Source organism: Ascaphus truei, chromosome 7 (genome assembly GCF_040206685.1).
Source record: "Ascaphus truei isolate aAscTru1 chromosome 7, aAscTru1.hap1, whole genome shotgun sequence".
Lineage (NCBI taxonomy): Eukaryota > Metazoa > Chordata > Amphibia > Anura > Ascaphidae > Ascaphus > Ascaphus truei.
In genome coordinates this window covers 37,081,437-37,105,358 of record NC_134489.1, presented here as the reverse complement: position 1 = coordinate 37,105,358, position 23,922 = coordinate 37,081,437, and the positions used below count along the sequence as shown (strand labels likewise).

The window sequence follows — 23,922 nt, the reverse complement described above, 5'->3', positions numbered from 1 at the left end:
TTATTGGCTATATATATAGAAATATTGTATATATACACATTAAAAAAAACTGAGCCCCTTTTATTTTTCGGCATATCTTGCAGGAAAATCACTCAATTTTCATGAACATTTGAGCAATGATAGGTCTGCGACAGCATATTATTACATGTAATAGAAGATCAAGGGGTGCTCCAACCATATAACAACTCATCCATAGAGTATAAATCTTCAGGGACCCCAATATAGCAGAGTGGGTTGATAAATGAAATGAGGGAGTCTCACTACCCCTGTGGTTTATAGCTACTGCGCTTATATACCCTATGATGTACTGGTTAACATGGGTCTTATATGTATAGTAGGAGCGCTATTATTCACTTTTTTATTCTCCTGACCATCCAAGACCGTCAGGTGCAGCACCGATGGGGGTGGGAGGGTTGCTTACTTGTTCCATTCTTTGATTGGTTTACAGTTAGCACCTCTACACCTATGGGTAGTCTGTAGAGGCGGGCCTTGCGGGCGGAGGATTGTTATGATAATCCTGATTTAGATATGTGTCCCTCGGGTGCCTTTCCCTTCAGTGCGCATGCGCGTGGCGAGCGGGGGGCGTGTTCACCAGCCGATGCTTGTTTTGGCGACTGTGGCGCCTGGCGTGACGTCACGCGCATGCGCGGTGGGGAGCGGTCCCATTTCCCTTGGTTATCATCATTAGAGGGATATCCAGCCATTATACACTATGATTACACTTAGGGAGTGCCCTCCCAGGTTATGCGCCTGCGCGTGACGAGCGGGGGGCGTCTACCTACCGAGGTTTGATCGGCGACGGTGGCGCCTCGCGTGACGTCACGCGCATGCGCAGTGGGTTGTGGGCCGAATCTTCCTCATTTTTTTCATGTGTAGGCAATCTTTCTATTAAATAAGGGGTATATAAGGCACCCTTATTGTTCTTTGTTCCACACTCCTTGATAAAGGACCTACCCGTCTGAAACGCGTAGGAGGCTGTTTGTTACCCCCCCTGGGGTGATGTTTTTTATCAGATATGTTCTGAAATAAATGGGTTTTATCTTTTCACCACCTGACTCCCTGGCAGTGCGCTGTTTGCTTTCTTTTTCTATTATTACATGTAAGAATGATTGGATAATCTAATAAATATTCTTTGTAATTGGTGACGGCGTGATGACCTCATGAAGTGCATAGTTACAAAACGGTGTTTAGCGCAGGAGATAAGCGCGTTATAAAGTGCTTGAGACAGAGGAAGAATTATGGTCCAAATCGCTGCCAGAAAATCTCTCCTGATAAAGGGCGGTAACTAGGAGGACTGAAAAAGCGAATTCGTATCGTTCAGGATGGGAGCAGCTGGATCACCGCGTTACCGATTGTGCGATCACACACCGGCGTTTCGTCTTCGGGCGCTTCAGCAGGAGGAGGATATTTTGAACACACACTTTGAACCATACTTTGAAATCAAATGTTATAGTAATCTTAGTGTTTCAGTTTAGATTGCAAACAGTTGATCACATTTACGAGCCACGAAGGAAAAACGCCTATTTCTCGTTTCATGAACCTACCACAGCGTATCTGGTACTTGTTGATTTAATACAGTGACATCAATTTAGTTAACATCCGCTGATTGTCTACATTGTGCTTTTTACATAGTGTTAATCTACACAACAGACCTACAACTGTGCACATTTTCATGGGGAATGAGCGATAAATATATAAAATATGATGAAAAACGAAATGGGTCCCTTTGTTTCCTGAACACGGTGTAGATTATATATATATATAGTCACACCTATATATTAAGTTGAAGATGAATAATTTTGTTGCTCATATACAAAGACTGCCCGTAGGCAGAATATGCAGTTAAACAAATGAATATATACTGTATATAATGAATATAAAAATAAAAAACTTTATTCAACTGACGTTCCGGTTCCATTGGGAACTAAAATGTCAAAGGTTCTAAATTGAAGCGAAATGTTGATTATTTAATAAAATGTTTTTTACTTTTATAAAAAAAAAAATACCTGTGAGTGCCTGTTGTATACAGATATTTATTTATGTTGTTCCGGAGCACCCAGGCAAGAAATAGACCGTTAATGGAGTGCCACAGATACGTATATGTGTGTCTGTGTGTGTGTGTATATATATATAGTTTTTTTTTAAATTATTATTTCTTTCTTTATTAGAATTTTTTTTTATTTTGGGATGCTCCCTCTTTCTCTTTTTAAGCACAAGATCTGCTGACTTGGAGTTGGCTAGTAGGTGCCTCTCTGATGCTTCCAGCACCCGGGCACGAGGGACAATGCATTATTAGACACCTTAATCACGGTACAAAACGTTGCAGAATCTCTGACTGTCCTCTCCATCAGGCCTGTATACTGCGCTCTGACACTCGGGCTGCCGGCAGTTTGCACAACCCTAGGCATTTTGACAGCAGGGTTTCCTCTCTCCGGATTGCTGGGCGCCAGACTGGCTTGGAGTCGTCTCTTTGCTTAGGGTCACTGTGTTGTCCTTGAGGCCGCCTGCTTTATTCTTTAAAACCTTCTGATAGATATCTAGAACACAAGAAGAGGTATTAGCAGAATCCACGTGACTCTACCACGGAATGCCTTTCACCCTCAATGTGAGAGGTTACATATATATCAGTGGGGTCACTCTGTCATAGATCAGGGTACCTAACACACGGACCCGACAGCAGCAATCCTCCCCCAGGAACCTATATGACTGTGACTCATATAATGTTAGTATCTTGCCCCTCTGAGCATGTCCCGCTCGTCTTTTGGGTGATTATTTAAAACAATAACCAACAGATCAGGTCTTCAGGATATCCCTGCTTCAGCACACGTGGCTCAATCAGTGACTCCAGTCCTGAAGGGCCACCAACAGGTCAGATCTTCTGGATACCCCCGCTTCAGCACAGGTGGCTCAATCAGTGGCTCAGTCTTCCGACAGCTGGCCCGTTGATGGCCCTTGAGTTTAAGACCCCTGATTTAACAGATCAATGTATTTTCCCCAGTAGACGTCTGTAGGATCTAACTCATTGTGACCCCATTCTTGTCCTTGGAGACTGCGATAGAATCGGACCTCTTCCCTCTTTATTGCGTCAGCAGGTGTAGAGATATTGCAACCAATAGCGGATTTCCCATTAGGCCCGGGCCTAGGGTGCAAAATTTTGGGCCGGCAAAAATATCCGCCCCCATATGCATTTGCCCCGCTCTCAGGCCTATCAGGCCTAATAGGAATGCACTTACATGTGTCCTGCCGCCTCCTATCTCCTTTAGAACCCAAGCGTCAAATGACGCCGCGGATGTCCCAACGTGACGTCATTTGCCATCGCGACGTCATGTTGATGATGTCCGCAGCGTCATTTGACGCTGGGATGCTAAAGGAGATGTAGGGCGGCAGCAAGGAGGCGTCAGGACACATGGAAGTGCCATCGCTGACTGCAACGGTGGGACCTGCAGGACCTGGGTAACCATGCTGTTCATACCCCACCACTATTAGATGACAGGATGTACAATAACATCTGGCACATCCCAAACATCGTTATGTCCAATAGAGGGTTGCCAGGCGGCTTCTCCAAAAATACTGGACACAATGGTGAAAGGTGCGACACGCTTGAGAGACACACACACCCATCTCTCCACTTCATGCGGTTTCTACCTCTCCTTGGCCCCACCCAATGGCTCCTGACACCTCACCCATTACCCAGCAGCAGCCAATCAGGATGGAGGAAGCTGCCCAGCCCCCTAGTAGCAGCCCTGCTCTCTCCCTGCTCAGGGAAATCCCGTAGCCCCTCCAAGCCGGTCAGGTCACTATGTCCAGAGAGGTAATACCGGTATACACATACATGTCCAGTATTACCTAGTTTCTTACAGAACAGAGTGTCCAAATACAGGACAGTCCGGTTCAATACTGGACACCTGCCAACTCTAATATATAATAATAGCAGGAAATGCCTCCCCTCCCACCCCCCTCCCCCCCTAAATGGCACTCACCTCGGAGGATAGTTTCAAAGGCCAGTTGCACATTGGTAGAATCGAGGGCAGATGTTTCAGTAAACAGTAAGCCATTACTGTCTGCAGTGGGAGAGGAGTATAAAGGGTGTGAGAATTTGCTGTGTGATTATATATATATATTGCTGTCAGCATGCACAGAGCTGTACGTGTACATTATTTTTAGGCAGGGTTATGATAGCACTAGCAATTTAATGTTAAAACTCTATTGCAAGCCATTAAACAATACACATAAAAAGCACAATCACGCTCCCCCCCCAAAATCTTTAGTGAGGTGTTTGTATTAAAGGATCAGCTTAGATGACATGTTGCATGTTGGACCACGGAAGAAAACACCGTTGCTTCTATTCCAACATGGCACCATTAAAAACCAACATATTTTGTGTGAACTGCAATGATCAATTATCATCCCAATTATCGGCATTGACATGAATATAATTCCTGTGCCAGTTTGGCTTCATCCCTTAAATTGGAGCACTAAGCAACCTGAGCAACCTAGGCTAAGGAGGGACAAAGCCAACAACCCATTCCAGGGCAGCTCTGCTGTAAGTTGGATTCATCAGATTTTTCTGGGTTTTTCTTGGCATGAGCATGTTTTGTGGGCACTTGGTTACCTGCGTACATCTTTGCTTCCTCAGCGGGCACCTCGCGCGCTTGGTCCGTCAGGTCACACTTGTTCCCCACCAGCATGACCACAATGCTGGCGTCGGCGTGATCATATAGCTCCTTCAGCCAGCGCTCCACGCTGTCATACGTCTGGTGTTTGGTGATGTCATAGACCAGGAGAGCTCCAACCGCCCCCCTGTAATAACTAAGAGGAGACCTCCAAGTTCAGGTAGGCCACCATGTGACCCGAAATACGTCAAACCCAGTACATTATCTCTAACCGTTGTTTAAATATCTCTAAATTGAATGAAAAACCTCTGTTCATTCAATGCAACCATGTATAGTTATAACTCGGTACCATGGAAACGAGAGGCGAACGCTCAATGTATTGGGTAATATATACTGTGAATCCTTTCGATGCTGTAACCTTGTGGTTAAAGGTGAGAGATACTACATGCCCCAGTTTGCACCGGTCTGTATAGAAGCATTAATATGTTAAAAGAACAACTGAATTCAGCAAGTTAATTGGCCTCCTTAAACAAATCTAATCATGCTAAAAGCAAATATTTGACTGATTTTTGTTTCTTTGGAAAACAAAGACAAATTGTGAGTCTTTAGAGCAGGGGCGGCCAACTTCAGTCCTCAAGGGCCACAAACAAGTCAGGTTTTAAGGATATCCATGCTTCAGCACAGGTGGCTCATTCAAAGACTGAGCCACTGATTGAGCCACCTGTGTTGAAGCAGGGGCATCCTGAAAACCTGACCTGTTGGTGGCTCTTGAGGACTGGAGTTGCCCAACCCTGCTTTGGAGCCTCTCAATTATGGAGGGTTTCTGGTCTGCATTAGAGAGCTAATAAAGATAGGGGTGTAGGAGAGAGACAATTGACTTGTGCAAACTCTCCATGAGCACACAGAGACATCAGACAGAAGGGAGCAGCCCAAAAGACATTAAACCCCTCCCAAGTCTTCCCTCACCGTGCTTCCAAACATCTAAAATCATTACAAAATACTTATAGCTGTCAGGTTTTGGTGAAAAAACTCATCAATCACCCAGGTGCGACCCACTTAACCATGTCTCTGCCCATTAGAACACTTTGATCCTAGGAGGGAATTGGCACTTTAAAAAGCGTGCCTAGGAAGGGTTGCCTGCTCTGGGACTCACGCAGAAGTAATAGCTCTGTAGCGCTCCAGGCCGGCCGTGTCCCAGATCTGGGCCTTCACGATATGGCCATCCACGGTCAGCGTGCGGGTGGAGAACTCTACACCGATCGTCGTGCGGCTGTCGTGGTTGAACTCGTTCCTGGTAAACCGGGAAAGGAGGTTGGTCTTCCCCACTCCGGACTCACCGATCAGAACCACTGTAGGAAAGGAGAGAACGAGGCCGGGCCATGAAGGCAGGTTTAACCCTTCCTTGCCAAGCCACCCTTGTCACTCTTAAGTTACATAGTTACTGTACATAGTAGTTACATAATTGTTACAGAGTAGATGAGGTTGAAAAAAAGACATATGTCCATCAATGTTTTTCAACAGGGGTTCCCCGGGCATCTCTAAAGGGTTCCTTGCAATTTTCAGGTAATTTGAAAATTGGACCGAATACAGAAGAATTTACAATGCATCTGATCTCAGACGCGCTATTAGAGAGTGTTGGGGTTGCTTACAATGCATCTGATCTCAGACGCACTATTAGAGAGGGTTGGGGTTCCTTACAATGCATCTGATCTCAGACGCGCTATTAGAGAGGGTTGGGGTTCCTTACAATGCATCTGATCTCAGACGCGCTATTAGAGAGGGTTGGGGTTCCTTACAATGCATCTGCTCTCAGACGCGCTATTAGAGAGGGTTGGGGTTCCTTACAATGCATCTGATCTCAGACGCGCTATTAGAGAGGGTTGGGGTTCCTTACAATGCATCTGATCTCAGACGCGCTATTAGAGAGGGTTGGGGTTCCTTACAATGCATCTGATCTCAGACGCGCTATTAGAGAGGGTTGGGGTTCCTTACAATGCATCTGCTCTCAGACGCGCTATTAGAGAGGGTTGGGGTTCCTTACAATGCATCTGATCTCAGACGCGCTATTAGAGAGGGTTGGGGTTCCTTACAATGCATCTGATCTCAGACGCGCTATTAGAGAGGGTTGGGGTTCCTTACAATGCATCTGATCTCAGACACGGTATAGCAGAGAGGGTTGGGGTTCCTTACAATGCATCTGATCTCAGACGCTTTTATAGAGGGTTGGGGTTCCTTACAATGTATCAGATCTCAAGACACGGTATAGTAGAGTGGTTGGGGTTCCCCAGAATTTCATTAGGATTCCTTCACCAAAAAAATGTTGGAAACCACTGGTCTATCAAATTCAACCTATGCTAAATTTAGACGACAGATACTTTATCCTATATTTGGATTTACAGTATATTGATCCACAGGAAGGCAACTAAAAAAAAACAATGAAATATAATCTAATGATACCTCATAAGGGGAAAAATAATTCCTTCCTGACTCCAAATATTGGCAATCAGATTACTCCCTGGATTGACATCCTTCCCATGTTTACTTATTTGGTATATCCCGGTATACCTTTCCTTTCTAAAAAGAGGTCCAACCTTTTTTGAAGATATCTATTGCATCTGCCATCACAGTCTCAATGGGTAATGAATCCCACATTGTAACTGCCCTTACTTTAAAGAACCCTTTCCTTTGTTGCTGGTGAAATCTCCTTTAATCCAATCTTCCAACCTTAAGGGATGACTCCCATGAGTTAACCTCTTCACTGCCGAAGAAGGAGGCATCAGAGGAAATACCAGAGAGGATGAGATACATTGCGCGTTGAAATATATGAATACATTTCTAAAAAAAAAAAATTTGAGGGGGGGGGGGGGGTTCTATTTGTTTTCTGGACCAGCCCAAATCTAATCCCACGGAACATTCAGACTTCCCCCTTCTTGAATTCAGAATTACCCTCTTTTTTTCTGGGTCCAAAGTCCTCAAACCTCACTTATTTGGACTTTAAAAAAAAAAAAAAAATTACAACTACGTATAAGCTGTATCCTTAGTAACAGCCGAACTCTCACACACAAAGCAATCATTAACAAAAATGATGTCAAAGTATAATTATATTCCAATTTGGTAATCGCACCCAGTATACAGATGGTTTTCAAGCACCATTCCTCTTAAATGAGTTGGGGGGAGTTGCTGACCCGGTATGCAAATGCAACGAAAAACAATGTATTGTTTCTTAACTCTAAATTCTGTTTAATGTGTTGCGTAAGGCCTGGTTATACAGTTATAATTGACATTATAATTATAATTGACATCCTGGATGGAGGCTTGGCCGAATGATGTAAGGCGGACACAACATGTTTTTCTTTCTGACCGCAGATAATTGACACAGATTTCATTCATCAGGATCAATTATGGACAACATTAATGGGTTACTCAATTCCTTTATTCTGCTCTCTTTATTCTAGTGAGACGCTTTGTATTTATCTTTTGTAGAGGGACTCATAATACGCCTGTCACGATAAAGTCATGGAAGAGTTGACATTTTGCGTCCAGTCACCTTCTTACTTAAAAGAACGCTGTGTGTTCGTCTGGCAATGCAGATCGGGGGCATAAAAACATTACCGGTCCATGATTTAAGTTGCAACAAATGAAAGACATGCGTACAGTTTGTTCAGTTAATAACCATTCCTAGCTGTTTATATGAAACTGATGGAGGATCTGCTTGAGAGGTTGCATGTGCCTACAGGTGTCAATGGGGGAAGATGCTTATCAGGGCTGGAGAACTTCAAGACCAATTATAAAATCTCACTGATTCCAGGCACTCTAGGTCACCCAGTGCACACTCTATACCTGGGGGTGGCCAACTCCAGTCTGTAAGGTCCACCAACAGGTGAGGTTTTCAGGATATCCCTGCTTCAGCACAGGTGGCGCACAGTCCCAGCTTCAGCACAGGTGGCTCAATCAGTGGCTCAGTCTATGATTGAGCCACTGATTGAGCTACGCAGAGATATCCTGAAAACCTGACCTGTTGGTGTCCCTTGAGGACTGGAGTTGACCACCCTTGCTCTATTCCTATCATTACAGAGTAACATTTATTAAGATAATTCTCATTCGGTACAATTGTCTCCAATGTCGGGTATAAATCTGTAAACGGCAAATAGACACGGTTGTAATCCTGTAAAACGTGAGAACATGTCATTTTATTAGTCTCAGATAGTAAATGTCACTCTCAAGGTTATATAAATTGAGACGGTCGCAGGAGGTGACTATGCGTTCATCAGGTTCCTCTGAGTGCAAGGAGGAGGGTATCATTCATCTGGTGATTATGGAGAGAAAGTTATGGAGTATTTGATACTTTCTGATTGCATTTGAAATTAAATAATTCTTCCAAAGTAGTTAGCGGTAACAGTGTCTCAGAGAAGAGAAAGCAATAAATGGGGTACAGGACACACCCCTACAAGCCTGTCAGGCATAATAGTGGTGGGGCAAAAGGATGTGTGTGTGAACCCCACAAGACAGATCCAACCAGGAGAGCATTTTGTGTGGGTGAATCTCATAATTTCAGGACCCTTTGAAGAACTATGTAACAGAGGACCGCACTTTTGCTGGTAATGTATACGTTTTCTATTTTACTCCTTATTTTAGAACTTGTCTGACCCTACGCACGGTATGTCATTATATAACCCTTTTCCTGAAAGAAGCGCGGTGCGCCTTTTGTAATATTAAATCGAAAATGTGATAAGTACTGTCTTTGAGCTCTAATTGAACTTATTACCTTTTGAAGATATTGGCCTCATTTGTGGACATGTTTTGCAGAATTTGGGGTTTTGTTGAATTTTGTGTATTTTTCTGGTTGAAACGGGGGCCATGGACCCCCCGGTGGTGGAAGCATAATTGGGTATCGTGTGACTGCTTTGGAGAGAGTGCTCTTTTATAGTGCCCTGTGGGAAAGTGAGTGGGACAACTAGGAGACACATCACACACACATCACACACACATCACACACACAACACACACACAACACACACACACGTATGTGACAATGCCCAACACATGCTTATCAATGTATTGCAAGCCTCTTTGTCAGGCTTCCATCACCCTGTGCAGCTTCCCACAACCTGATCTGCATTTCACCATCCCAAGTCATTGAGTGACACGTCAATTCACTTCTACAAGTTGTGCTACAACCTGTTTCCTGGCCCACACCCAATCCATTCCAACAGAGGCATCAATGTTTATGGGACAAGCAGACAAGTGGAGCTTTAAACTTTTCTATGCGGTCCCTCCTATTACACCTACTAGATCTCAAAAGATCAGCCCTATGGACCCTGTGTATTGAAGTTGTTCATAAAGTGTCTAGAAAGCCAGATCACTGGGGTCCTTTGGGTCCACTCAACGTTGTAGCGTTCAGGGGACACACATCCCATAGGTTGCAAACTGTGTCACTGTGCAGTTGCATGTTGCAAGTTTGCAAGGCTTTTGGACTTTCAGGGTATACGGTTCCGGGCTGTCGGCTGTCACTGGTGTCCAGGCAGACTGTGATCCAATAGCTTTCCAGGGATTGTGGATGTTGTCTATGCCTGATTATCAAGTGTCAATCATTATCAATTATTAATACATCTCTTTGGTTTAATAAGGATTTCTTAGTGTGCACATGGAACAACAACACACTTTGTATGTGTATTAAAGTCTCCTGTCTGCAAAATTAGACATGCTACTTATAGATTTAACCCATAGGCATTGAGAAGATACTACAAGAGCCTGAATTCTAGATGGCATTCAAGTTCAACGGATTCTGGGTAACACCATGTGAATCTGCCTACTGAGCTTTTAAAATACCATCATGAATAAGATTGTATTTGCTGTGTTTGTCCTGAAGTTGCAGTTGTGTAAAATGAAGTGAGTACTTAAAAAATACCTTCCCTTTTTTTTAATAGTATATATATATGTATATATATATATATATATATATATATGTATATATATATATATATATATATATATATATATATATATATATATATATATATATACTAACAAAATTTATTATTAAGACTTCAGGTCTTATGCATATGAGGGATATGGTAACTTTACCAAGCCGGGAAAGAGAACACAGCTCTCGAAACCTTCTCTTAATAGAAATTCTTGTTAGTCCAAATAAAAAAAAGATAGCACGATATAACTGAATGATACTCAGATATTTCCAAAACATTCATTCTAAAACTATATTATTCTAATGCACGTGAGTCGGGAGATTTTATAGGTCAAGGAAAAGTCAGATTTGCGTTTGTGGATAAACATTTTCTCTTATCAGTATCCCTTTTGTGTACAGACTCTAGGTGTGCTCTGGAAGAGGGGTGAGGTCGGGGCTGGACGTCTCGTACGGTTCTGAAGACGCAGAGGAACAGTAAGGTGTAAGTAGGTGTTGCCTCTATAACAAATACTGTTTGCATATGCATATAAGAACAGCAAAGACTGTTATGTACACTCCCAGGACTTTACATCACATGCCATCCTGGGCAGTTACTACCTAACACTCAGCAGGGTTGGAATTTACAATGCTTTACCCATTGAACTTTCTGCCTATATTGCTGTGTAAACCACAGCTAGAAGGGCCTTGCAGTTCAGCAATCTCTCCCTAACAAGTAATGGTATGTTCGGTATATATGTATATATTTTATATTTGCATAGTTCCATCCATGTACATAAGCTTCACAGCAGTAATGGACACAGCAAAATAAATAGGAATAAGTGCTACAGACAGGGCCGCCAACAGGAGGGGGAGAGCTGGGACAACCGCCCTGGGCCCGGCGGTGCTGGGTTCCTGGCCGGCCATCACTGGAAGTTGAGCCCGCCCGGAAGTCACGCCCCACTTTCACATCTATTTGCGGGATCGGCACAGCACCGGAGGACTCTTCCTCCTCCCTCCCCCCCCCCCACTAAAGGTGTGATTATTAGGGGGGGAGAAGTGTGTGTATTGAGTGTGGAGGGCAGGACATTGTGTGTAGGGAGGGGGGGATTGAGTGTGAGGGATGACTGGGATTTGAAAGGGAGGGGGATTGAGTGAGAGAGGAGGAGGGGGGGAGAGTGTGAGAGAGTGAGTGGGGAGAGAAGGGGATGTAAGAGAGGGAGGGGGAAGAGAGAGGAGAGAGGGGGAAGAGTGAGGTGGGGGGGTGAGGAGGAGTGTGAGTGAGAGGGGGAGTGAGAGAGGGTGAGCAAGAGAGGGAGCGGGAGAAGGGGTGTAAGAGGGAGGGGGAGAAGGGGTGTAAGGGAGGGAGGGAGTAGCCAAGGGAGGGATAGGGTGAGGGGGTGTAAGAGAGGGTGGGGGGAGGTGGGGATGTAAGAGAAGAAAGGGAAGTAAGGGAAGTGAGAAAGAAATACATGGGGGGAGGGATAGTATGAGAGGGAGGAGTGTGAGAAGGGGATAGAAATAGAGGGGGGGAAGGGGAGAGAAATAGAGGAGGGAGAAGGGGAGAGAAATTGAGGGGGGAGAAGAGGAGAGAAATAGAGGGGTTGGTGAAATGTAAGAGAAAAAGAGGGGGTGGCTCGTTAGGCGCCCGACATGGGGGCCCTGATGGAATCTCGAGTCCTGGGCCCCGGGAAAGCTGCATACAGACATAAAGTGGTAAGTAGGGAGACTTTACATAGACCGTGGTTGGACGACGTGAGAAGTGCAGTGGTACGTGTTGTCATGGAAATGTGCTAGCTCTAGACCAGCCTATGACGCTCTGCGGTATTTCCATCTAATCTTTGCCTTATTTACCAACATGCAACTGTGTATTAACAACAACATTGGTGCCTACCCGTACTCACCTGGGATTCAGGTAAGAGTTGCTGGGTGCATATTTCTTAAACGTGGCACCATTAATATATCTATGCTGTGAAGTGCCACGGTCAACAACTTCTTCGTTTTAAATGCACGTCCTTGCCTTCTTTGTAAATAAAATTCAGTTTGACATCGCCTCTTTGGTGGTAGTCTCTAACTAGTTGTTCCCGCGTTAGTGCAATGGGCCCAGTTACTAAGCGTGTTAAGCCTTGAAGAGCCTTTTATGAAGGGACCACAATGGGTCTTAAGGTTCAGCACCAGTTCATAAGTAAGGCCCAATGTATCCAAAGATGGGATCAGCCTGTCCTAGGTCTGACATCTCGCACTGTGTAATGGCATTATAACCGCTGTGGGATCAAGGGCTCTAAGTAATAGTAAGTGCAAGGTGTTAATAGTAAGGGACTTACCTTTAAATACAAAGTTATAATCCTCTTCCTCTGAGCCCATGGTTGTCACTGCACATGGATCCTCTCTTCCTTCTTTATCTCTCGGTTGTCACTGTCGATTTGCACCGGCAAAACCAAGAGGCCACAGTTCACCAGGACTGCACTCTGTACCTGTCCTCCCCCCCCTCAGAGGAGAGGAACGCCGATTACTTTGCTGTCCCTGGCTAGGTACGAATGTCCCGGAGGGGATCACTTGCAGGTGTCGGAGGGGATTTTTTGCATATTCTTGGCTGCTCGTTGCAGGGGATTGGCTGGTGTCGAACAGGTAGAAGGTGCAGTGAAGTGACTCAGTGGGCGTATTGCTGGCTTCCTCCTTCCTCTGCTGCTGCTGTGTTTGGATAGGTGTCGCTTTTCAAGTCGAACAAGTAGTATAAGGCAGATCTCCCTGATCCTGTAATTACCTGGGTGTAGAAATGATCCAACGCTCTGTATACCACTGCACTGCCAGAGGGGCCTGCAGTGTATTGCTGTGTGTGTACTTATTACTAGACATGTTATTCTTTTTTAAAGTCCTTTGAGCACCTGTTGAATATCTCGTGTGTGTGTGTGTGTGTGTGTGTGTGTGTGTGTGTGTGTGTGTGTGTGTGTGTGTGTGTGTGTGTGTGTGTGTGTGTATATATATATGGATGGGCGTCCTCTCTAAGTTCCTACATGCACTCTAGTACTGAGTTTTCTTGGCGAGTAGTTAAAAAGAGTTTGAAAGAATATATATATATATCTAATCATTGGTCAAGATACCATTAAAAAAAGTAGTTAAGATGTACAATATCTGTGTATTTTTCACGCCCATTCCCGGCTCCTCACGGCGGGCTCGCTGTAGAAGAGGCCGTCCCCGGAATGGTCCATACAATATACAACCCAGCACTTCCGAACATGGCAGCACAATCTTCTGTAATAACAACTTTATTTGTGCCATAAATCACACGGTGAAAGAGGCAGCGAGGCCTAAAAAAGGATCTAGCCAACACCATCCCCTGGCTCGGGTTTCATTTTCTTTTTTTTTCCATGGAATAAACCATGTTGCTGGCAAAGACGCTTGTGCCGCATGTTTGGCAGAGTTGGTTTGTATAGTTTAACCCTTTCCGTGTCAGATTGGCCTGAAGCACGTTGCTTTGAAATGCAATAGCAAAGCAATGGGGTTAAACAGAGACACCTAGGGTTGCCAGGTGGCTTGTCCAAAAATACTGGACACAATAGTAAAAGATGAGAACCCCCCCCCCCCCCACTATACATATAAAAAAAAAAAACCCACGCCCCCCAAACACATATAAAAAATACCCCACGCCCCCCGAACACATATTAAAAATACCCCCCCCCCCGAATACATGTAAAAAATAACCCAACGCCTCCCGAATACCCCCAAGCCTCCCCAATGCATGTAAAATACACCCCCACCTCCCCAATACATATACAAATTACCCCCACCTCCCCAATCAAATTCAGACTTACCTTAGGGATGGTGTCAGGTCGGGCCCAGTGGCTGCGGGGGGGGGGGGGGCGTTGGCTGCGGAGGGGCGGAGGCTGCGGAGGGGGGCAGTGGATGTGGAGGGGCCGGCAGACCGTCAGAGCATTTGCCGCCATGCCCGGCTCTCCCCGCCCCCCGCCCCCGCCCCCGCTGCAGGCTTCTCTCTCCCTGTCTGTCCCATGCCGAGGTGTCTGGGGCTGATGAGCGCCAGGCCTCCCTCTCACGCCGGCGCGCACCGGAAGCCCAGCTGACTTCCGGCGCTGACATCAGAGGACCCGGCGCACGTCAGACACCTCGGCGTGGGACAGACAGGGAGAGAGAAGCCTGCAGCGGGGGAGAGAGCAGGGCATGGCGGCAAATGGTCTGACCGGCCGCCGGTCCCCCCCGAAGCCACCCTGCATTGGGAGAGAGGTAATACCGGACACATACATGTCCAGTATTACCTTCCATTTTATACCGGACACAGGGGCAAAATACCGGGCTGTGCGGTTTAAAACCGGCCCCCTGGCAACCCTAGAGACACCACTTTTGGATATATTAGGCCAATGGTTCTGAACTCCTGTCCTCAAGCCCCCACAACAGGTAGCATTGCCAGGGGGCTTCTACAAAAATACTGAACAGAATGGTGAAAGGTGTGACACGTTACACACACACACACACACACACACACACACACACACACACACACACACACACACACACACACACACACACACACACACACACACACACACACACACACACACACACACACACACAACCACTCCATGCTGTTTCCTCCTCTCCTTGGCCCCTCCCCCAGGCTCCTGACACCTCCTCCTGATTGGCTGCATTACCCAGCAGCAGCAAATCAGGATGGAGGAAGCTGTCCAGCCCCCTAGCAACAGACCAGCTCTCTCCCTGCTCGGGGAAATCCCACGCCCCCTCCCCCCCCCCAAGCCGGTCAAGTCACTATGTCCAGAGACGTAACACCAAACATAAAGGTCAAGTATTACCTCTAATATTTACTGGACAGAGTGTCCAAATATAGGACAGTCCGGTTCAATATTAGTACCTGGCAACCCTGCCAACAGGTTTTAAGGATATCCCTGCTTCAGCACAGGTGGCTCAATCAGTGGCTCAGTCGAAGACTAAGCCACTGATTTCGCCACCTATGCAGAAGCAGGGACTGATTGAACCACCTGTGCTGAAGCAGGGATATCCTGAAAACCTGACCTGTTGGGGGGCCTGGAGGACTGGAGTTGAGAACCCCTGCATTAGGCCCTGGTAGCAGTTTAACCTGCAGTAGGAGATAGCATTACCATGCCCTATATTGCCTGCCTGTGACTTCCAAGGACCTTATATAATATACTAGCTGATATACCCGGCGTTGCCCGGGATGTAAATGCGTAATAGGTAGTATTATTTCTAAATCGTGGAACAATAGGTGATAGAACAGGCCGTGTACGATTTGCAGCCTCCCTAGTTACACATCACACTTCATCCACTGATGTTAACTCCAGTGGGTAAAAAAAAAAGCAACAGCAGAGATGAGTGATGCCCTGGTATGTTCCTGTGCTGTGTCGGCATGTCATGGTGAAGTCTCCTTCTTCTCTAGGTTAATGATAAACACTGTGTTTACATGGGCAAGTACAACATATATACTAGGTAAATAAAGTCTGGCCTGTCACGTTGACCCTCAATAGGAAGAACCCTATAATCACAAAATATTTAACCAGAAACAGAATACATTGAGGGACCTCTCATTTTGAAGTATATATATATATATATATATATATATATATATATATATATATATATAATGTTAATGCTTGCATATTACATATATATTGTGCATATATAAAATATATAACAGTGGAGATATCTACAGTGATATCAGCGTTTGCCGGCTGCATATGCGCATGCGCTATCGGCACTTGCCCACCGCTTGTGCGATCGGAGCTTGACGATCACGCACGCGCGGCCAGCGCAGATCAAAACTTTGACAGTGGCAAGAAAAGTCAAGACCCGGGACAAACAGATAAAAACCGGGAAGTCTGGTCACCCTGGAGTCTAGACATAACACAATGTACCACACCCAAGCCAGACAAGAAGTTATTCCCCGCAGTAATTAATACGATCTACCACACTCCGTTTGGGATTCGTATATTAAGAAAAAGCATTTGATTCTTTCTACACCTCAGTCATTTAAAATGGTTTAAGAAGACAAAGTGTTGAAGAAACGCACATTGATATTATAAGGAACATTTACGAGAAAGCCACATCAACCTTTAGATTACATGACGATGCAAGCAAGATAAAGACCGGTAAGGGAGAGAGACACAGGGAAACACAGAGTCTCACTAGGGTTGCCAGGTGGCTTCTCTAAAAATACTGGACACAATGGTAAAGGTGCGACGCGCTTGGCATGCACGCACACACTACTGTTTCCTTCTCTCCTTGGACCCAGGCTCCCAACACCTCCTGATTGGCTGCTGCTGGGTAATGCAGGAAGCTGCCCAGCCCCTGAGGAGCAACCCTACTCTCACCCTGCTCGGGGAAATCCTGCGGTCTCCTAAGCCGGTCAGGTCATTGTGTCCAGAGAGGTAACACCGGACACATACATGTCTAGAGAGGTAATACCGGTATACACATACATGTCCAGTATTACCTCTCAGTTTTTACTGGACAGTGTCCAAATACAGGACAGTCCAGTTGAATACTGGACACCTGGCAACTCTAAGTCTCACTGCAACACTTAAAGAACTGTTCAAGACGTGAATGGTGAATGCTTGTCACCTACAATTTGTAGATGACATTGTTATTTTTGCCACAAGTCCAGAAGACCTCCAGCGAGAATTCGGAGAACTCGCCAAAGCAAGAATCTCAGCAAGACCAAAGTGCAGTTAAACAAATATGTAAAGTCTACAAAGATCTAAACAAATGGAATAGAACTAGAAGAAGTCAAAGACTTCTACCTTGGCCGGCAAATAACAACGGATGGAAACTGTCAGGAAATAGCCCTGACATATATTTTCCTAGATCTCCCTCTCTTCCAGTTCCTTTCTCTGTCCAACAGGTGTGCTGCTGTTTTATGTCTGCTCAGGGGTTCCTCTGTCTGTCTGTCTCCTCTTGGTGCTCCTGTCCTCTGTCCTTATAGTTTCCTGTTCCTCCCTTACCTTTGTTTTGTGTCCAGATTCCTATGGCCATGTTCCTGTTCTGTATTCAGTCTGGTCATGTGATACCAACAAAAAAAAGTTTTTCTTAAAAATGATAAACATTACCACAGCATTCAAACCTTTATAAACTGTAACACAACTTATGTTGTGTACTATCTTACATGTAGTTGGGGAAGTGGGTACGTGGGGAGGACCATCAGACCTTTGAAAACTAGAATAATGGAACACGTCAGATCGATCTATATATATATATATATATATATATATAAAATCGAATGGTTAGTGCTATCTGCGGTGAATCTGATTGGTCCTCAGCCTCTAGCCAATCAGATTGGTGGGTCTGACGTCACCCAACTGCCACTCTCTTCCCCCTCGGCGCCACACACACACACACACACACACACACACACACACACACACACACACACACACACACACACACACACTCTCTCTCTCTCTCTATCTGGCGCTCATCTCTCCCTCCCGGCGCTCATCTCTCCCTCCGCTCACCTCTCCCTCCCTCCTTCCGCTCACCTCTCCCTCCCTCCGCTCACCTCTCCCTCCCTCCGCTCACCTCTCCCTCCGCTCACCTCTCCCTCCCTCCGCTCACCTCCATCCCCGGCGGGGGAACATGGAGTGGCCAGGCAGGCTGCCTCAGATGGCGGCGCCCGGAAGGACCCCCTTCCTCCCTTGCGGCGCCGAGTGAGAAGATGGTGGCGCCCAGAAGTAGAGGTAGGTGTCGCGTGTGTGTCGCTCTAGGTGACGTGTGTGTGTGTGTGTGTGACACTGTGTGACACTGTGTGTGTGACACTGTGTGTGTGTGTGACACTGTGTGTGTGTGTGTGTCTCACTGTGTGTGTGAGTGACACTGTGTGTGTGTGTGACACTGTGTGTGTGTGACACTGTGTGTGTGTGTCGCCCCCCCTGCCTTTCACGCCCCCCCTGCCTTTCACGCCCCCCCCTGCCTTTCACGCCCCCCCCTGCCTTTTACGCCCCCCCCTGCCTTTCACGGCCCCCCCTGCCTTTCACGGCCCCCCCTTGCCTTTCACGCCCCCCCCTGCCTTTCACGCCTCCCCCTGCCTTTCACACCCCTCCTGCCTTTCACGCCCCCCCTGCCTTTTACGCCCCCCCTGCCTTTCACGCCCCCCCCTGCCTTTCACGCCCCCCCTGCCTTTCACGCCCCCCCTGCCTTTCACGCCCCCCCTGCCTTTCACGCCCCCCCCTGCCTTTCACGCCCCCCCCCCTGCCTTTCACGCCCCCCCCCTGCCTTTCACGCCCCCCCTGCCTTTCACGCCCCCCCTGCCTTTCACGCCCCCCCCCTGCCTTTCACGCCCCCCCTGCCTTTCACGCCCCCCACTGCCTTTCACGCCCCCCCTGCCTTTCACGCCCCCCCCCCTGCCTTTCACGCCCCCCCCCCCTGCCTTTCACGCCCCCCTCTGCCTTTCACGCCCCCCCCTGCCTTTCACGCCCCCCCCTGCCTTTCACGCCCCCCCCTGCCTTTCACGCCCCCCCCCTGCCTTTCACGCCCCCCCTGCCTTTCACGCCCCCCCTCCCTGCCTCCGGGCAACGTCGGGTATATCAGCTAGTTAGAAATAAAAATGATATCCTTCCAGTATCCAAACACTTTAACAGTTGTCAATGAGGTGATATCTCACATTTCAAATTTGTGGGTATTGAACATGTACCAATACACCAATCGGGGGGGGGGGGGCATGATGATAGGCCTAAACGCCTCAATAGAAGAGAAATGTATTGGATACATGCTTTAAATACATTATCTCCAATGGGGATTAATGGGATATCAAGCATTTTCCATAAATTACCTAATCGATTTGTTTCATGTTCTGTGTTTGATGGTCCTCCCCTTTTATGTTGCATTGTGATATTGTGTGTACTATCTGGGTATGTGTAGTGAAATCTTTACTTATAATGTGCACTACTCCCTTTTGTAGTAACTCTAATTGAAATATATGGCACTACAGTGTTTACAATATCTCGTTAGTATATATCTAAGACTCATACTCAAAATGATTATCCTATCATAAGGATTGTATGAGTAACTGCTCTATTCGTATTCAGCTATTTGAAGCATTCGTTGCTTTTATGTAATTTAGGCTGCGCTTATAGTGCCTGTCAATGGCGACGCGATGTCGCTCCAAAACAAATCCATTGACTCCGTCGCAAGCGCTTATACTAAGCGCGACGGTGACGGAGCGACCAAAAATTGGGAAGCCGGGTAAATTTGATTTTGTTAGAGACAGTCGCCACATGTGACTGTCTCTAAACCAATCAATCAGAGAGCGCTGCCCGCCCCCCTTCGTGACGTCACTGGCCTTGTCGCCAGCGACATCGCTTAAAACTAACGTTTAACTTTCGCTAGTGGCGACGGCGACATCATCGGTCGCGTCACCGGAACTATAAGCGCGGCCTTATGCTGCAACCAGCTCTTAAGCCCTTTCAGTTATTTTTCTATCAGGAGTTTGATGCACAAGATTGTGTCTATATATTTTTGCTACAGTTACTTCATTAGTTTGTGATTGTTGCAATGCTGATGCAGTACTAAGTACCATCTGCTAATCCTGGTAGTTTAGCTCTTTTCTAGGAACTAGATAAATATTATTGCTACTATTTAGACATGTTATAGAGTCGATTTATTTATTTATGGGATTTACAACTAAATACAAGTCATTATATTTAATTACTATAGATATTGGTGTCCGGCGCATCAGAAGCAGATTAGATCCCATAGATGTATGTGTCTCCGCTTGGACCACTCCACTGTATCTTGGGTATTAGTACAGCATCCCTTACAAGGGATAAGGGACTAGTACCTAGTGCTCACTGGCACACATATATAGTACATAGAATGTCCCATATAAAGCTGATAAATGCATAAACCCACAGGAAAAACTCACTGTTTAACTCCCAGGTCCTTCAGTGCAATCCTATTGCGGTTTCCAAACGGCGTGCAGATCCACCAAGGAGAGGAACAGGAACAAATTGCAGAAAACGGCAGCGCACTGCCACAAAAGCAGGAGAGGGCTCACAAGTAAAATAAAGTGATTTATTCCATGATAGGATCAAACATAGCCCCTAGATAGCTCCACAATCAACACACCTACGCGTTTCAGGCCGTATGCCCTTTATCAAGGTATTCCTTGTCACCTTGATAAAGGGCACATGGCCTGAAACGCGTAGGTGTGTTGCTTGTGGAGCTATCTATGGGCTATGTTTGATCCTATCATGGAATAAATCCCTTTATTTTACTTGCGAGCCTCCTCCTGCTTTTGTGGCAGTGCGCTGCCCTTTTCTGCAATATTTAATTACTATATGTCTATAGTTGTTTAGTGATAATATATTTTCTATCTAATCTGGTTCGTTTTAGTTTAGGTTTCTTATTCAAAATACATATGTTAGTTATTCTCCTTGTGTGTTTCAGCATTCTCCATTTTTGATATTATTACTGTAGATTTGTTTTATTTTATAAATAGGTGTTATATCATTATTTCTATTGTGATGTGTTGTGTGGTTTGGGTGCCACGACGGACGGGCAGCTAGCTTTCATGTGGTCTGACCTGTGATACATCGTTTCTTGTGTCGGCGGTCGGTTTACCTGGGGGGACACTGTTTGCCGCACTTCCGCCGGGGCTGCCTTCCTATATAAGTATGTGGTTTACCTGAGGAGAGCACTCTTTGATAAAGCGCCAGTCACGGTAAGAAACGCGTCAGAGTGCTATTTCAGCTTCCCAATGGGCATTATGGGTCAATAAAATTTTATTTTTTCACCTTTGATCCTGCCTCCAGTTCTCATTGATGTTTGCAGTGCTCCATGTTTTTTTCTCTTTACTTATTAAAGGCCCTTGCTAGTGTTCTGGCTTGTCCCCGTTTGTTCCCTGATCCCTGGTCGCGGTTCCTGCTCCCCTGCCCTGCCTTTCTGTTGAAGACCCCTGCCAGGACCCCGGCAATTCTGCTTGCTGCCTGCCACCAAACCCTGCCTGTGACCCCGACGATCCCTCTTGCTGCCTGCCACCGAACCCTGCCTGTGACCCCAACAATCCTTGACTGCTCCCCGCTGTTCCGGCCACCGAGGTCCTACCCGCTCCAGGAGTCTCCCCTTGACAGGAACCTTTTTGAATGAAATCAATAGGAGAATGAAGATGGAATGGGGGGCATTTGAAAGAAACAAGACAATATTTCAAGGGAACCTCCTACTGCGCCTCAAGAATAAAGTTTTTCACCAGTGTATTCTGCCCGCGCTCACGTATAGATGTGAAATTCGGACCCTAAATGCGAAGATAATTCAGACGCTTCAGACACCGCAAAGAATGATGGAGAGATGCATGTTGGGAATTACCCGCAGAGACATGAAAAAGAATGAGTGGGTTGGAAGCCGAACAAAGCTCTGTGACATCATCACAAGAGTGGATACCTGTAAATAGCAGTGCTCCGGACGTATCACAAGAAGAAATGACCATCGTTGGACAAAGATGGTACTTGACTGAATTCCAAGGGAGATTAAAAGACCAGGACGACGACCAAAAGTAAAATTCAAGGATGAAATCGGACAATTTGTTGAAGCAACGCGGAAGAGAGGCTGCAACCGCAGTACCTGGAACATCATTGGGGAGACTTCGTCCAGCAGTGGGGAGACAAAGGCCGCTGCAGATATACGGGCGTGCTAAAGCTTAGCTCCCTTTTTTGTTCTGAATTCATCACCAGATCAAAGCACAGCTAGAAGAAAGTGACTTTGCTTCTGCCTGCGCCTTTTAACCACAAAAGGTAAAATACATGTATGGATCTTATGAGAATAAGATCTATATATCTATATATAGATATATGGGCTCATAAAAAAAGTATTCCAATTTAACTTTAATATTTGATTTTGCCATTTAAAGACCCAATTTAACAGCCCCATCAGTTCTTTGTGACCTTGAGCAAGTCACTTTATCTTCGTGCTTCAGGCACCAGAAACATAGATCGCAAGCTCATCGGGGCAGGAACTGTTGGTAAAAATTGTTGTGTGCTGCGTACCACGCGCTATACTGTAATTGTGACGCGCTTTGCGTCCCATTGGGAGAAAAGCGCTATTTGAAATAAAGTTATTATTAATACCATCTTTAAGTCTCTTACCCCCAGCACAGCTGGAAGAATGTTGCTTTGCATCTACCTACAGGCATGCTGCCCCATGCGGAATATCACTGCAGGGGCTTTCCAATACCCTCCCCCGCCTAAGACAATGGCACTTTAGTTTGTAATGTTGCTGCAAAGACACAAGGATCACACAAGCTCTGTGATCTGACTTGGGGAAGTGGTCATTTAGACACAGCGCTGGCAGACTCAGGTTTACCGTCAGTTACATTTCCTAGCAACAGTAGATGATTGATAATTAATGCGAAACAGTGCAAGCCAGGTGAGAGGGGACAACAGCACAGACAGCTATTTATCCCCACGTTTCATCGCTGTGTGACAGTGCAGGGGTGGGTTATAAGTAGGGCACACTCAACCCGAGTGAGTCTTAAAAAAATAAAGTGACGGTACCGTGATCATGGGGACACCCCGTAACGTTGTGCTGCTTGTTTTCAGCGATTACATTTTGCATTGAATATCGGAGGCGCCTGACCCTGTGATTTGGACGAGTGCAAAGGAGAATGTTCTTTTTCCACTTGAATCGGGGCAGCGAGTCCGGCTCCCTCTCCCGAACCTCGCACCCAGCAAGAGATTTAGAGATATGAAGGGTGAGCGCAGTTGCACCAGAATCGTTTAGAACTCTGTACTAAGATGTATTCATTAAAACATCGGGGCAAAGCTAATTGAAGTTAATCAATGTTCGAGCTGTAAAAAGAGAAAGTGAAGATGCTTTCTAAAAGAAATCACCTTTTCCGTGACTCTTACATGTGGCGGCCGCCTCCTTGCTGCCACCCCTTCGCCTTCTGAACCGAGGTGGCATGTCACCGCATTGCCATGTCATTTGACGCTGCGACGTCACGTTGCAGACGCTGTGATGTCACTTTGGCGACATCTCTGCGGTTCAGGCGGAATATGAGGGCGGCAGCCGACACATGCAAGTGCCTTCCCATCAGGCCCGATAGCGCTGCAAATGTATAAGGGGGCAGACATCTTTGCTGCCCCAGCCCTAAAGGGAAATCCACCACTGCTTGTAGGTTTGGAAATAAAGTGTTACTCTGGCCGTTAACATGAGAAAATATGGGTAGGCTTTACCCCCTAATAGAAACAAAAAAATGATCAAGTGGACTACCGCTTGCTATGAAAAGAAGTTGGGGAACTAACCAGAATTGAAGGTTAAAAAAGTCTTTAATGAAAACTACATATGACAAAACTCCTCCCACATGTTTCACGCCCACTATGGCGCTTTGTCAAGGAGAAGCTATTATCAATTTAAATGTTATTTGATTTCACTTACCTT

At 46.1% G+C, this 23,922-nt stretch overlaps 1 protein-coding gene across 1 annotated transcript; it reads right to left on the bottom strand.

The window, feature by feature from the left end:
- Nucleotides 1–1,553: 1,553 nt before the first annotated feature.
- Nucleotides 1,554–13,189, bottom strand: RAB25 (RAB25, member RAS oncogene family). The gene is made up of 5 exons (XM_075607715.1): nucleotides 12,837–13,189; nucleotides 5,767–5,962; nucleotides 4,613–4,809; nucleotides 3,981–4,061; nucleotides 1,554–2,537 (listed from the first exon to the last, which is right to left on the bottom strand). The coding sequence occupies exons 1-5, from the start codon at nucleotides 12,874–12,876 to the stop codon at nucleotides 2,401–2,403; spliced, it is 651 nt and encodes a 216-aa protein (XP_075463830.1). The 5' UTR covers nucleotides 12,877–13,189; the 3' UTR covers nucleotides 1,554–2,400.
- Nucleotides 13,190–23,922: the final 10,733 nt, after the last annotated feature.

Excerpts from the sequence above, each read along its gene's own strand:
- RAB25 (XM_075607715.1), bottom strand. The coding sequence starts at position 12,876 with ATGGGCTCAGAGGAAGAGGATTATAACTTTGTATTTAAAG. Across the intron at positions 5,963-12,836 it reads TTATAACTTTGTATTTAAAG|TGGTTCTGATCGGTGAGTCC; the intron begins GTAAGTCCCTTA and ends CCTTTCCTACAG. Across the intron at positions 4,810-5,766 it reads TACAGAGCTATTACTTCTGC|TTATTACAGGGGGGCGGTTG; the intron begins GTGAGTCCCAGA and ends GTCTCCTCTTAG.